At 39.7% G+C, this 14,953-nt stretch overlaps 1 protein-coding gene across 2 annotated transcripts in view; it reads right to left on the bottom strand.

The window, feature by feature from the left end:
• LOC101044727 (schlafen family member 5) overlaps nucleotides 1-14,953 on the bottom strand; it is a 52,168-nt gene that overhangs the window by 20,803 nt on the left and 16,412 nt on the right. Inside the window, exons 4-5 of one of the 2 annotated variants that reach the window (XM_039476468.2) lie at nucleotides 13,752-14,472; nucleotides 4,832-13,598 (exon numbers count right to left, since the gene is read on the bottom strand). The exons of the other annotated variant lie outside the window; for it this stretch is intronic. Coding sequence (XP_039332402.1) covers nucleotides 12,782-13,598; nucleotides 13,752-14,472 — 1,538 coding nt within the window. The 3' untranslated portion in view covers nucleotides 4,832-12,781. Of the gene's footprint in view, nucleotides 1-4,831; nucleotides 13,599-13,751; nucleotides 14,473-14,953 lie in introns of those variants that run through there. 2 annotated transcript variants of the gene reach the window in all.

The following is a 14,953-nucleotide window of genomic DNA, read 5'->3' as shown; positions in this document are numbered from 1 at the left end:
GGAAAGTATTTAGTTTTTCACCATTAAGCTTGGTGTGGTTGTGGAATTTTAGTAGATGGCCTTTATCAGGTTGAGGAGATATTCTTCTATTCCTAGTTTAAGTGTTTTTATCATGAAAAGACATTGGATTTTGTCAAATTTTTTTCTGTGTATATTGATGTGATCAAGTAGTTTTTGTCTTTTATTCTATTAATAAAATATATTACATTGACTTTGTATGTTAAGCCAACCTTACATACCTGGGATAAATCTCAGTTGGTCATGACATATACTCCTTTTTATATGTTTCTGACTTTGTTTGATAGTATTTTGTTGAGGATTTTCACATCTATATTCATAAAGTTTATTAGTCGGTAATTTTATTTTCTTGCAACATCTTTGTCTGTCTTTAGTATCAAAATAATATCGGCCACAGAGAATGAGTTGGAAAGTATTCCATTTTCTTCTGTTTTTAAGAAAAATTTATGAATGATTAGTGTAAATTCTTTTTTAAGGTCTGATGAAATTCACCAGGGAAGCCATCTTTGCTTTTGTTTGTGGGAAGTTTATTGGGTCTTTTCCCCCTAATTATTAATAATTCAATCTCTTTACTTGTTATAGGTCTATTCTGATTTTTTATTTCTTCTTGAGTTTCAGAAATTTGTATCTTCCTAGGAATTTGTCAGTTTCATCTTATATTATCTGATTTTGCTAAACAAGTGTTAATAATATTCCCTTTTTTTATTTCCACAATGTCATTCATGATGTCCTCCCTTTTATTCCTGATTTTAGTAATTTGAGCGTTGTCTCTTTTTTCTTGATCAGTCTAGCTAAAAGACTGTCAATTTTCTTGATCTTTCAAAGAAACAACTATCAGTTTCATCAATTTTCTCTATTCCTGTTCTCATTTTCATTTATTTCTACACTGGTCTGTTATTTTCTTCCTTCTGCTTGTTCTAGGTGTAGTTTGCTCATTTTCCTAGTTTCTTAAGGTGGATGCTTATGTGATTGATTTGAGACCTTTCTTCTTTTTAAATATAGACATTTATAGCTACAAATTTTCCTACAAGCACTGCTTTAGCTGCATCCCATAAATATCAATATTCATCTCAAAGTATTTTCTAATTTTTTTGTGTGATTTCTTCTTTGACCCTTGGTTATTGTAGTAGGTTACTTGGGCTGTCATCAAATACTGTAAACTGCATGGCTTAAACAATAGACATTTATTTTCTCATGGTTAGGAAGGCAAGAAGTCCACGATCAAGATGATGGCAAATTTGGTTTCTGGTAAGGGCTGTCTTTCTGGCCAGTAGATAGCCACCTTCTCACTGTTTCCTCGCATGGCCTTTTCTCTGTGTACTCTGGGGTTGGGGAGGGAATCTCCAGTCTCTGATGTCTCTTCCTATTCTTATAAGAGCCTCAGTTCTATCAGATTAGGGGCCCACTCTGATGACCTCATTTAACCTTAATTACTTCCCTAAAGACCTTCGGCATGTGAATTTTGGGGGAACACAATTCATTCCGAAAGTCATTTGTGTCTTATTATATTCCCTTATTCGTTAACTCCCTCATTCTTTCATGTTGAATAAAAATTTCCAGAATGGGTTGAAACCACTGTAGTACAAGATCTTCCACTCTCTCCTGCCTCCAGGGTGAGAACACAGCTCTATATTCTGAAGGGTGAGAACTGATTGGAAGGCCTCCCTTCTAAGAAGAAAGAGGCAGCTCCTGCCCTAGCCTATGTGTGAAACTAGCAGATCTAGGTGCTGAAAGTTCAGAGGCAGGAAAGTCCTGGAATACATGACAGGAAAGTCCTGGAATACATGAACAAATACTAGCACAAGGAATAACAGATAAAAAGCTTGTAAAGCAAGGCAGTACCACAGAAAGGCTCTCGGTATCTATGAGTGTGTCTGTCTGGTCTGTCTGCTTGGTAAGAGGGGTTGGTACATTAGACTGGGAAGTCGCAGAGGTCCCACGGAGCAAAATGCTGCATGTGAAACCTTGGGGCAGGTGCTTCTCAGTCTTGACGTCCCCTACCATGAGAGAGCAGAAATGCCCAAGTCTCTGGGGCAGGGTGGGTAAGAAGGACAGAGAGGGGCAGTGTGTCAGGCCTTGGAGAGGCCAAGAGAGGCAGGGTCAGGGTGGACAAATAGAATCAAAGCAAACACTATCAGTTACAAGTTGGCATTTTTGCAACACTGAATTGAATTTTCATGTTATTATACTTCTTTTTTCCTTTCCTTGGCAGGATCAGTCAATATGTTGTCAAAACACATTTTTCCCTTTGCATTATTGTGAAAATTCTGCTGTTTATTACTACTCAATATTATCCCCTTTGGGGAATATTTTCTTATGTCTCTCATTGCCTCAGAGTTCCTGGGAAAAATATTTTCTCCTTGACTTAACCTCAGAGACAGCCAGTAGGAGGAGCCACTCACCTCCAAGAGTTTTTGGGTTCTGCTAAGTCTGTAGGAGTACAGCTAGGCCTTCCCGGGCGTCACTGCTTAGAAACAAAATCTGTGATTCGTCACTACTTCCTCTAAAATACAAGGCCTAAAGATTCACGAGCCAAAAAGATCTAGATTTTCTAAGAAAAGGAAACTAGAGGCTGAGCGTGGTGGCTCACACCTGTAATCCCAGCACTTTGGGAGGCCAAGGCGGGTGGAACACGAGGTCAGGAGTTCAAGACCAGCCTGACCAACATGGTGAAACCCCATCTCTACTAAAAATACAAAAATTAGCTGGGCGTGGTGGCGCGTGCCTGTAGTCCCAGCTACTCAGGAGGCTGAGGCAGGAGAATGGCCTGAACCCGGGAGGCGGAGGTTGCGGTGAGCCGAGATTGTGTCACTACACTCCAGCCTGGACGACAGGATATATATACACACACACACACACACACACACACACACACACACACACACACACACAAACGCCATGCTGCAACCAAGGAAGCTGTTTCTATATTCTATACCTCAATTCTGTTTTCTGTCAGTAAATGCTGCCTGCCCACATTTAGGCTCAGAGCTCTCTGTATCTCTTCACAAGTCGTTTTTTTCCTCAATTAAATTCTGTTAATTTTTTTTTTTTTTTTTTTTTTTGAGACGGAGTTTCGCTCTTGTTACCCAGGCTGGAGTGCAATGGCGCGATCTCGGCTCACCGCAACCTCCGCCTCCTGGGTTCAGGCAATTCTCCTGCCTCAGCCTCCTGAGTAGCTGGGATTACAGGCACGCGCCACCATGCCCAGCTAATTTTTGTATTTTTAGTAGAGACGGGGTTCCATCATGTTGACCGGGATGGTCTCGATCTCTTGACCTCGTGATCCACCCGCCTCGGCCTCCCAAAGTGCTGGGATTACAGGCTTGAGCCACCGCGACCGGCTAATTCTGTTAAATTTAATTTGTCTAGTCTTCCTTCAACAAACACAAGGTACATTCAAAGGCATAATGAGAGAAGAGTTTAAAAGGGACTATTTACAAAGGTGTGGAGAGAGAAGAGGGAGGCCACAGGAGACAGTGTATAGCTTGGGACTGTTGGTGAGGGGCAGGCAGCTCTGTCGAGGGGAAGAAGAAGTTACTGGAACCAGGAGATCAAAAGACCTGTCACGAGGCTGCATCATAGGAACTTTAGTTGTGGGGCACAGCCAGCCTGCATTACCTGCAAGAGGAGAACCAGGAGAAAAAGAATAGTCTCACCGCACTCTCCGCCCTCCCGCTCATCTTCAGCCATTGTCCTCATTGACCAAGCAACCAAAATTCAGATGGTAAGGGAGCCCTACTGATATTATCCAGGCGTCTTCTTGCAGCACCGGGCAGGATGGAGAAGGATGGAGAATGAATGCCAAAGGAATAAATGGAGGACGTCCCGCACAACAACTCCCCAGTCCCCTCCTACCCCGATCATATCATTCTTCTGGGTGAAGAGTTAATATCCCCAACACAATGAAGTGAGATCGCCTACCATGTTATCAATTCAGTTAAATGTTCATTTGAAACAAAAAATGTTAGTCACGGCCATTCTTCTTTTTATAAGGCCACAGGGGAAAGAGGAGAAAGAAACATCAATAATGAGCAATTTTAGATTAAATTAAATTTGGCCTAAAGCTGCCTCTGTACATAGCAAACTGTAACCCAATGCAGTATGTAAACAAACTGCAACCGAACTTAAGAGTATAGTCTTGTAACAAATAGCCAAGTCTCATCCAATCACAGCAGCCAAACTCAGACAATCACAGGCTGCCAACTGATGAGACCATGTCCATGGAAGGTAAATGCCAAGCTGCAACCAATCAAGCTGTTTCTGTATGTCACTTCCCTTTTCTTTCTGTAAATACTTAGTGTAAGAGATGTGACATGGTGGTATAGATTTAATTGGGATTGAACTTACCATCCTTACAATCAGGCCCTTGGTTTGGTGCTCAGCCATAACTGCCCTGCATCTACAGGATGAGGGACTTGTCCAAAACTGTCATTAAGGCATTCCAGTTTTCCATGGATATTCTCAGCTGGATAGTTTTGCTTTCAATCTCAAATTTTATTGTCTAAACTTCCTAGAGGTACCAAAAAGCGAATTGACAATCTCTCTGATTACTATTGTTGCCGTGGAAACTAAATGCCTTTAGAAACTACATTCATAAACTGGAATTTCCAGCGCTTTGTCCTCTACCTTCACTTCAGCTTATGCCACCACTAATGATAAATAGTGTGATCTGATGAGTGTGTGTGTGTGTGTGTGTGTGTGTAAAACTGTTAACAAATAGCCTGAAAGGATACCCACCAAAGTCATGATAGTTACTGCCTCTGGAGGAAGAGGAGATAAATTGGATGTGAAAGAGAAGAAAAAAGAATTCAAATTCAGTTGCAACATTGCATTTCTTTTATTAAAAAAAAAGCTTGAAGCAAATATAAAAATATTAACACTTATAAATCGCTTATAGCAAAGATTTATCATTTTTGTATTTTCTACATTTTTCAAATTTATCCCCTTTCCATTCTCCACACATCATTATTCATTATGATCCTGAGGGGTTTATCCCAGGATATTAGTTGATAGAAAGCTAAGACAGCAATTTATAAAATCATTCCATGAACAAGTAAAAACACACACAGCAACATTTTCATCAAAATTATTACGTGGTACAGAATCCAAAAGTCATGAAAAGTGAAAGCTATATTTTTTTCACTCTGGCACCCATCTGCCTTTCCCTCAGTCAGACCCTGTTACCCATAGGTATACTTCCAAAGATACTGCATTTACAAGCACATACTTATATTGATTCTACAAGCATAAGGTAGACATTTTCAGCATGCTGCTTTGTTCAACACACGGTACATCTTAAAGATGGTCCTGCATCAATTCATATAGAGATGTCTCTTTTTTATGGCTTCATAGTATTATCATGTGCTGATATGACAAAATTTATTCCATTAGACCCTTTGAGTGGATATTTACTATTTTGCAGTCTTCTGCTCTTAGGAATAAAGTGAAATTCAGCCACCGGTACAGCGGCATTTCACGCATTTGAAAATATATATAGAATAAGTTTGTAAAAGAGAAATTGCTAGAGAAAGGGATATATGCATTTATAATTTTGATAACTACTGCCAGCTTGTTCTTAATAGAAGTTGTACCAACTTATAGCAATGCGTACAAGTGCTTTTTCCTTGCCAAATGGTTATCGGTCTGAATGATTTTGTCAGCTGATACTTCTGTTATCATGAGTAATGTTTCCATATGTCTAGGAGCTATTTTAAATTCTTTTTCTGTATTCTACCACTCGTCAAATCCTTTGCTCATTTTTCCTTTGAGACCTTAGAATTTTTCTCTTCGATTTTTAGAAGCCATTTTTTTAAAATAAGAAATTAACTATTTGTCTGTGATATTCGTTGTAATTCTTTTCCTAGTGTGTTGTTTCTTGACCTTTTATACTGTTTTTGCTGCAGAGATAATTTTGTTTGAAATAGTTAATATTTTCCTTCCTGGTTGCTGATTGAGGGCCATACTTAGACCTTCCCCGTGCTGAGTTTATTATTTTTTAAGTCCTACTTTTTCTTCATGCACTACGATGATTCCATATTTTCACTTTTAAACACTTGGTCCTCCTTGATGCCTCTTCGCATCAAGTCTGACATATGGCCCATGCTTACGTTTTTTTTCTTTTCTTTTTTTCTTTTTTTTTTTTTTTTTTAGCTAGGTACCCAAGTTGTTCATCATATATTGAATAATCCATCTTTCCCCAATTAATTTGAATGCCACTTTTAACCTATGCTGTTAATGCCCTTCAACATGCATTTCAAATTTATTTTTGGTCATTCTATCTTGTGTCATTGACCCTCCACACATCAGCACCACATTGCTTCAATTATTATATCATTTTAAGATTTTTAAATATTTGTTCTTACTAACTCACTCACATTTCTTCTTTTCTAGATTTTTGCTGTATATTCTTGCCTTCTAATTTCCAATAATTTTTTTTTTTTTTTCAAGACCGGCTCTCACTCTGGCTGCCCAGACTGCAGTGCAGTAATGTGATCTGGGCTCACTACAGCCTCGACCTCCCCAGGCTCGGGTGATTCTCTCACCTCAGCCTCCCAAGTAGCTAGGACTACAGGTGTGCACCCCCATACCCAGCTAATTTTTTGCATCTTTAGTAGAGACAGGATTTCACCATGTTGCCCAGGCTGATCTCAAACTCCTGGACTCAGGCAACCCACCTGTCTTGGCCTCCCAAAGTACTGGGATTACAGGCTTGAGCCACCATGCTTTTAAAATCATTTCAATGCTATTGGGGAAAATCTGTTGGTATTTTTATTGGGATCACACTGAATTTACAGATTAACTTAGTGAAAATTGATATATTTATAATTTTTAATCTTCTTATCAAAAAACGTGGTCTGCTTTTTATCTAAGTTCTTATTTGTGCTCTTTAGTTTCGTTGTATAGTTTTATTCCTGAAGAGCTTATACTTTCTTGTTGCAGTTATTCTTAATTATTTTATCTTTTTGTTGGAATTACAATATGGCTTTTTCTTTCATCATTATTTTCTAACTAGATGTATAGTCTGACATACTAGGCAATTAGAACATAATATGTATAGACTTAACCTTATGTTTCACTAATTTATTTGTTCACCTTTCCTTCTCAAAACCACTACTTTCTTCTCAGTTCATTTTTTTTCTTGCTAGAGTACATTATTCTTATACACTTGTTAATAACCCATCCCTCTATGAATAGGTTTTCTCACTTGGGACAAATAGGAAGTTTTTTTAAAAATCACTTATAGCCCATCCCTATATGAAGATGAATAATATGAGTACATTATTCCTACTTGTTCCAGTCAGAAAATCTATTTATTTTGCCCTCTACTTTGAATGATAGTTTGGGGAGAGAAGTCTAAGTTCAATGTTGCTGCCTGTATTCTGCTTACCTCTAATCTTGCTAGTGAAATAGTTATTGTCAAATTCACTATTCTTTTTGTAGATTTTCTAAACTTTTTTCCTTTAGGAGTGAAAAAGAATCTTTGATGTTCTGAATCTTGACTATAATGTGTTATGCTTGACTTATATATTCTGCTACTATTCTGGAAACTCTTTTAGTCAAAAAAAGTATGGTGGTGGTGATTTTGCCCACCCAAGGGACATTTGGCAATGTCTGGAGATATTTTTGGTTGTCACAACTGACAACCAACCCTGGCGCAGGGGAAGGAGGCTGGCGGATTTGCTACTGGCCCCTAGGGAGTAGGGCCAAGGATGCTGCCAAACATCCTAGTGTGTAGGGAAGCCTCTCACAGTAAAGGACTGTCCAGCTCAAAATGCCATCAATGTCAACACCACCAAACCCTGAAGCATGGGTATTTTAGTTTTAGGCTTTGGTCTGGTTAACTGAGAGCAAAATGGATTTGGCCTCAGCCTCAGGGCAACACTTTCTGGTTGGGAGATTCTGTCCCGGCTTTGTGACAATAGGTGTCCTGGCCTGTGGTGGTGCCAGCCTCAGTGTATGCTGCAGTTTACCTAGCTCTTCCCTACCTGTAGGGACGAAAGCCTCATAGGTTTTAATCCATGGAGAGGTGCTTTTCTTGTTTGTGAGGATGGCTATGTATATGGCAATGTTTTTAAAAATTCTCTATTATTTCTACAAGATTGTTTTAATAGAGGGTGATTTCAGCATGTGACCTTCAAGATCTTTATACAAAGGTGCAAAGTCAATCAAATTAATTCTAGCAATACTGAAAGAGAAAAGGAAACAACAAATCACTCATAAGTTCATCAACTAGAAATATTCAAGGTTAATCATATTCCAGAAAGCTTTAAAATATAGCAGAGAAAACATAGGAACAGCTAGATCGAATTATGTTAAATGGAATGATATGATACATACTATTTTAAAATTATCTTTAAATTTATTTTGCTCGAACTAAAGAAAAAGTAACTAATCAAATTGAAGGAAGAGCTGAACTACAGAAAGTGTTTCTTCAACTCAAGAACTTTTAGTTACAGGAAGATTTTTCTGATATTAAAATGATTAAATTGCAAAAAGCATAAAATGTTTGGAGCCATTTTTTAAAGTTTTCTTGAAATACATATTGGCACTCAAACTTTCCCACTCCCCAACTTTAGTTAATTGCTATAATGGACATCTGTTGTTTTGATCTACCCAACATCCTTTCATTCTATTTTGGTAACTGATATTCTCTGGGGGAACTGGTCTTTCCACTTTACATCATGTTTTGTGGAAATTATTCAACCAAGGAACCTGCCCTATGCTAGAGAAGAGTTGAGTATGCAAATTAAGCAAGTGAAAGTCTCTCACTTAACCCTTCTTAAATCAAGTAAAAAAAATGGCCGGGCGCGGTGGCTCAAGCCTGTAATCCCAGCACTTTGGGAGGCCGAGGCGGGTGGATCACGAGGTCAAGAGATCGAGACCATCCTGGTCAACATGGTGAAACCCCGTCTCTACCAAAAATACAAAAATTAGCTGGGCATGGTGGCGCACGCCTGTAGTCCTAGCTACTAGGGAGGCTGAGGCAGGAGAATTGCTTGAACCCAGGGGGCGGAGTTTGCGGTAAGCTGAGATCATGCCATTGCACTCCAGCCTGGGTAACAAGAGCGAAACCCCGTCTCAAAAAAAAAAAAAAAAAAAAAAAAAAAATGACTATGGTCAAGTCACCCCTGCCAGCTAGGTCCTTGTAACTTCTCAGGCACCTCTCCCCTCTAAAGCCTATTTGGTCAGTTTGTCCTTTTATTCTATCGGGTCCTCTCTAATGATTTCAATAAATTACTTTTATTTGTTTTTTTTAATGATCCAAACCCTGGTTTTATAGATTGAAACAGAAGAATCTACCTGATATAAAAATATCTTTACTTTGTGAAGGTTTGTAACATTCTTTTCCATAATTATGATTCCTACATATCTTAATTATATATATATGAATGGATTTAAACTTAATTTTGGTCCAATTATAAGAAAATTTTATTTTCACATATTTTTGCTTATCTAGATTTCCTTACTGTGTAACTTTTCTTCAAGAATGATTCATGAGTCCTGTATTTCTAGGACTCTTTTACGTTCAAAAATACCCATGTGTTGCCTTTGAACTAGAATAATATTTTGACTAAGTTTAATATTTTTAGGTCAGAATTTATTTCCTTAAGAACTATACACATACTGCTTCACTGTCTTCTTAGATGCTTGTGGTCAAGATAGAGGAACAGGGACCATATTTATCTTCCCTTCTGAAACAACTGCAAAATCAGACAAAATATGTGAAACAACAGGCCTCAAGATACTGGAAATCAGTCAGCGAAGGATACTGATCCCTGATCCCTGTCGTAATGTAGGATGTGGAAAACGATGAGGTCAGCTCTGTGGCTGCCCCAGCTTAGTGCCCTGGAGTTCCTAGTCCGCAATTCAGAGAGGAAAACTCGGATACAGTGGGACAGGCTTTCAACTCTTGCTTTATTGAATTTATAGACTTTCCAAATTCTTCTATGGCATGGACATCTACAGGGAGGTTTTGTTTGTTTTTTTGAGACAGGATCTCACTTTGTCACCCAGGCTGGAGAGCAATGGTGCGATCTTGGCTCACTATAACTTCTGCCTTCTGAGTTCAAACAAGTCTCATGCCTCAGCCTCCCAAGTACCTGGTATTACAGGTGTGCACTATCATACCCAACTAATTTTTGCATTTTTAGTAGAGACAGGGTTTCACCATGTTGGCCAGGCTGGTCTCAAACTCCTGACTTCAGGTGATACACCTGCCTTGGCCTCCCAAAGTGCTGGGAGGCTCCCAAAGTGTGCCACGGCACCCGACCTATGGTGAGTTGTCTTTTGCCCCCTGAATTATATATCCTTCCAGGATGGATTCTTCATCTGGTTTGTACCATGTTTATTTTTGATATTTTTTCCCTGTTGTCTTTCTGCCTAATGATCAGACCACTTATCTTTCTAATGCTTAATCAAGGTGGCTGAGAAGAGTCTTTCTTTTTACTTTAAGATGGCATAGAAGGGCTCTCTTTGACAACTTTCTTAGAGAAACAGACTTGTCTGGCTTCCTCTCCATTGTATAGCTGGAGGCCTGGGTAGTGTCTTCCATCTACTTTTCTGTAGCCTGATTTTGATTTGGTGTGAGATGAGGCCCTCACTGTTAACCTGGTTTCTACTCTTGATTACTGCCTAGGAAATTCCATTAAATCCGCTGAATTCCATGAAGGAGGCAAAGCATGCAGGAATAAGACACAGCCCCCTTGGTTGAATTCATATGAAATTCTGGAAAATCCCTCCTGTATCTACAGAGAGTCCTTGGGGACAGTCAGGGACTTCTATGCTATAGGGTCTACCTGGTGTTTCCCTGAGCTGCCTGCTCAACACCTCTGCCACCACCCTTCAAATTGGTCATATTCACAAGAATTCTGGTTTTCTTTTCTTTATGTGACAGCTATTCATGACTACACTGGGCAGATGAGATAGTAGCTATGCCTTTATATAGAACTTTTACATTCTATTTTTTATTTTATTTATTTATTTTTTTTAGAGACAGGGGCTTGCTCTGTCACCCAGGCTGGAGTGCGCTGGTCGGATCACAGGTCACTGTAACCTCAGACTCCTGAGCTCAAGTGATCTTCCTGCCTCAGCCTTCTGAATAGATGGGACTCCAGGTGTTCACCATCATGCCCAGCTAAATTTATTTATTTATTTTTGAGAGCTAGGGTCTCACTATGTTGCCCAAGCTGGTTTTGAACTCCTAGGCTCAAATAATCCTCCCACCTTGGCCTCCTAAAGTCCTGGAATTATAAGCATGAGCCACCATGCCCAACCTATTCTATTTTTTAAATTTTCATACATATCTGTTAGATGTTTAGAGTGTAAGGTTAAAACTCCATTCTTTGCTTCTCTGTTGCCGGTAAATTTGGGGCTATATTTTTACTAATTTTGCACACTCTTTTACATATTGGTAAAGGGAGAGTCTGTAATGTGGATTTATTCTGATCTTTATTCAGAATTACCACTTGTTATATTAATCATTTTATCTTAAATATATCTCTACTTACTAGTGATTTGCAGTATAATTCAAATTAGTCATAACAACATTTCACAATAGATTAATTTCATGCTTTCCTGTGAGATTGTCTTAAAGAGTAAAGTTCTTAATATTGTAAGTAGCTGCCAGAAATAAACCAATTCTAGCCTCAAGTTCATACTTCTTACAATGAGAATTTTAAACTTCTTTATTCTTGGGAAATAGCAGGGTCTTGCTGTTTTGAATAGAGAATTAACTCTTTGAATTTTTTAGTTTTTGTCCCTCAAAAAAGATGGATTTGTTGGCTTTCAATATTGAGAGAATTTCTAGAGACTCACAGGAAATGAGAAATTTGCACCATTGTAGCGATGGCTTTTGAAAGACTAGCTAAAATCCTGAAGACTTAGCAGAAGTAAGGTATTCAACTGACTTTGTCATTTTGTTGATTATTAAATTAGATGAAAAAACAAAATGTAACCTTCAAGTCCAATACACTCGTCCTCCTAGGTCCTCTGTCATCTTAAAATCAGTCAATAACACACAGTGTGCCTCACTGGGGGACTGTGGCAGTCTTTCTTTCTTGTAGTAACCTATGATACTCCAGAAGGATAAAAAAGCAGAGCTAAGGAGCAGATTCCAAATAACCAAAAGGCACACAGAAAGTATCTTAAAATATAGTGATCAAAAACCATCTAATGCCATTAAAAGCAAAAGCAGAAAATAATAAAGTGACCTAATGTGGTCTTGCAAAAAACAGCCTGTGATCTTACATTTCAAAACATGTCTTGCCCGTTCCTGGCCCCTACAAGGCCAGATGAGCTACCCGCTCCATCCTTCACATTCTGCTTGCACGTCCCGTTTAAGCTTTTCTGCACATGGCCATGTTAAAAATAACAAAGACATCCGAGCCTGCCTGGCACACTCAGATATTTTCATGACAAGTTCTTCGCTCCCTGAGCACTTCCCTGACCACTCAAAATAACCACCCCATCCCTCCATCTGCCCACACACACACACACACACACACACACACACACACATCTCTCTGAGTCTCAGGGTCCTCTAATTACTGATATTCTTTACTATGGGAAACCGCTTGTCTATCTGTGTACTTGTCAGTGGTCTGTCTCTGCCCAAAAGGAGAAACCTTACATTGATTCGTCCTCAATCCCCAGCACCTAGAAGAATATGTGACTTAATAAGCGAGTGTGTGCTTACATGTTTGGATCAAATGATTTGATTAGAGATGAGAACCACTTAATTGTTTCTCAGGCTGGGGTTCTCCTATCACATAGGAGACTTCAGAATGTACAGATGTCTTTTTGCCCTAGAAGCCAAACAGAGCAGAAGATTGTAGACCCCAGCCGGTTGGGCTACTCCTGGATTGATTCCGAACACGATGTTTCTTTCCAGGCCTGAAAATCGACGGATATTGTCCAACACAATGTGATCGGCCAGAATATCCGATGCGTCCCCGATCTGCAGGAACGGATCAGATTCCTCATTGAGCTGAGACATTTTTCTCTTCCTCATTGCTGTTAGAAGCTTGTCTTTATATTTTTCCACTTCACCTGCTTTGCTGAAAAGCACAGCAATATCCTTGGGAGAATAACCATTCCTGAAGAGAAAACGGCACTTCTCTGCTACGTAAATCAGGATCTCCTCCAAGCTCAAGTCTTCAATAATCTCTAAGTTGCCTGGGACACCTTCAGCCCACTTAGGTTCATGGTGCATCACCAGGGCCCCGGGGGGGAGGTTAGGTGGAGGGTTTTCTCTGACTTCCTGCATTACCTGTTGTAGGTAACTGGCTATTGGATCTGCATTGCGGACCACTCTGGTGATCTCTTCTCTTGGAAACTGCTCGGAGGGAGGGGGGAGGCCACTGCAACTCAAGTGATTGGTCTGAAAGTAGTCCAGAAAGATCCAGAGAATTCCTGGGCCATCCCTTGCTGTCTGAGTGATGAACTTGGCCTTCGAATACCAGTCCCCATCTTCAGTGCGGAAATTCTGAGCTTCATCAATGACAATGTGCTGGATGTGTTCAAAGCCGTTTTTCATGAAGGTTTTCCGGGTCACTGCCTGGCAGATCTTCTTTGTGCTGCAACTGTAAGGAACACAATCAGGTTTTCCCTGATGAAACAAACAAAGCCAATTCTACTCTTAAACTCCTCTGGGCATGGTAAATACATATGAATTTTAGCAAGTAAAACAAAAGCCACACCAGCCACAGTCACTCAAGAAAAGACAGGCAACGTACCTCACCAGCTTCCTCAGGGGCTGGTTTTCACAGATGTAGAGAATGTTTTCCGGTTCACAGTGAAACACATTCTTGATCTTCTCCATGATCCTAAGAGCCAAGATAGTCTTCCCTGATCCAGGTAAGCCATGAACAAACAACTCTCTGGCCTTGCGAAGGTTCTTTGAAAGCAATTGATACTGTTTATCTGTCAGTAGGTTCAAAACCTCAGAGCCCAGCTGTTCACTTAAGAAGGATTTGAACCCAAGCAAGACTATCACGAGGGACTGTAACAGGGCTTCCATGTGCCCGGGGGTCATGAAATTATAGGATTCAGGGTAAATTTGTAAATATGAACTGTAAACACCTTGTGAGCTTCTATCAGAATTCAGCACACAGACCAAGGGAGTGATGCATAATCTCCCAGTGTAACCACCTATGTTCACCAGCCTCTGCTTCAAAGAATAGGCAACTATCATAGAATAGCCCTTGCACCCTGCATCCCACTCGCTGAAGATGGTATAGAGAATAGGGGTGTTGTTCTGGGAAATTAGAAGAGCATCACAGATGACCCCCTGCTTCTCTTTCAGACCTAAGTCCACAGCCCAACTTCGAGAAAAAATCAATATTCCTTGAGCAAAAGGGCGCATTTCTGTATTTATTAAGTCTCTGAGTCCTTTATGTTGTGAGAAGAGCTCCCTGTAGAGGCTTTCTGGAGTATACACCACTCTGTCTGAAAATACTAGACAGGGAAAGAATTGGAATAAATTAGAAAATCCTCAGACAAACTAGTAATCATCATTATATGTAGAAGATTCAATCAACATTGGTACCCTACCATGTATCTACAATAGGTTATACATTAGTAATAAAAAGATAAACGATTCTTATTTTTTGGAGCGTTTATTAGCTGGTATAAACAGAGACAACAATAATTATGGTACAAAGTGGTCAATACAACCGGAGAGAAGGGCACAAAGTATTATGTGAATACCAAGGAAAGGTACAGTTTAGGAAAGAAGAAAATATGAAAGTCTTTATGAAGAAGGGAACACTTGAGCTGATTCTTGTTTTTGTTGTTGTTGTTGTTTTTGTTTTTATGAGACAGTTTTGCTCTGTCGTGCAGGCAGGAGAACAGTGGCGCAATCTCAGCTCACTGCAACCTCTGTCTCCTGGGTTCAAGTGATTCGCCTGCCTTAGCCTTTCGAGTACCTGGGACTACA

Source organism: Saimiri boliviensis, chromosome 17 (assembly GCF_048565385.1).
Source record: "Saimiri boliviensis isolate mSaiBol1 chromosome 17, mSaiBol1.pri, whole genome shotgun sequence".
In the NCBI taxonomy this organism is placed as follows: Eukaryota; Metazoa; Chordata; class Mammalia; order Primates; family Cebidae; genus Saimiri; species Saimiri boliviensis.
This window is presented reverse-complemented; position numbering and strand designations above follow the sequence as displayed.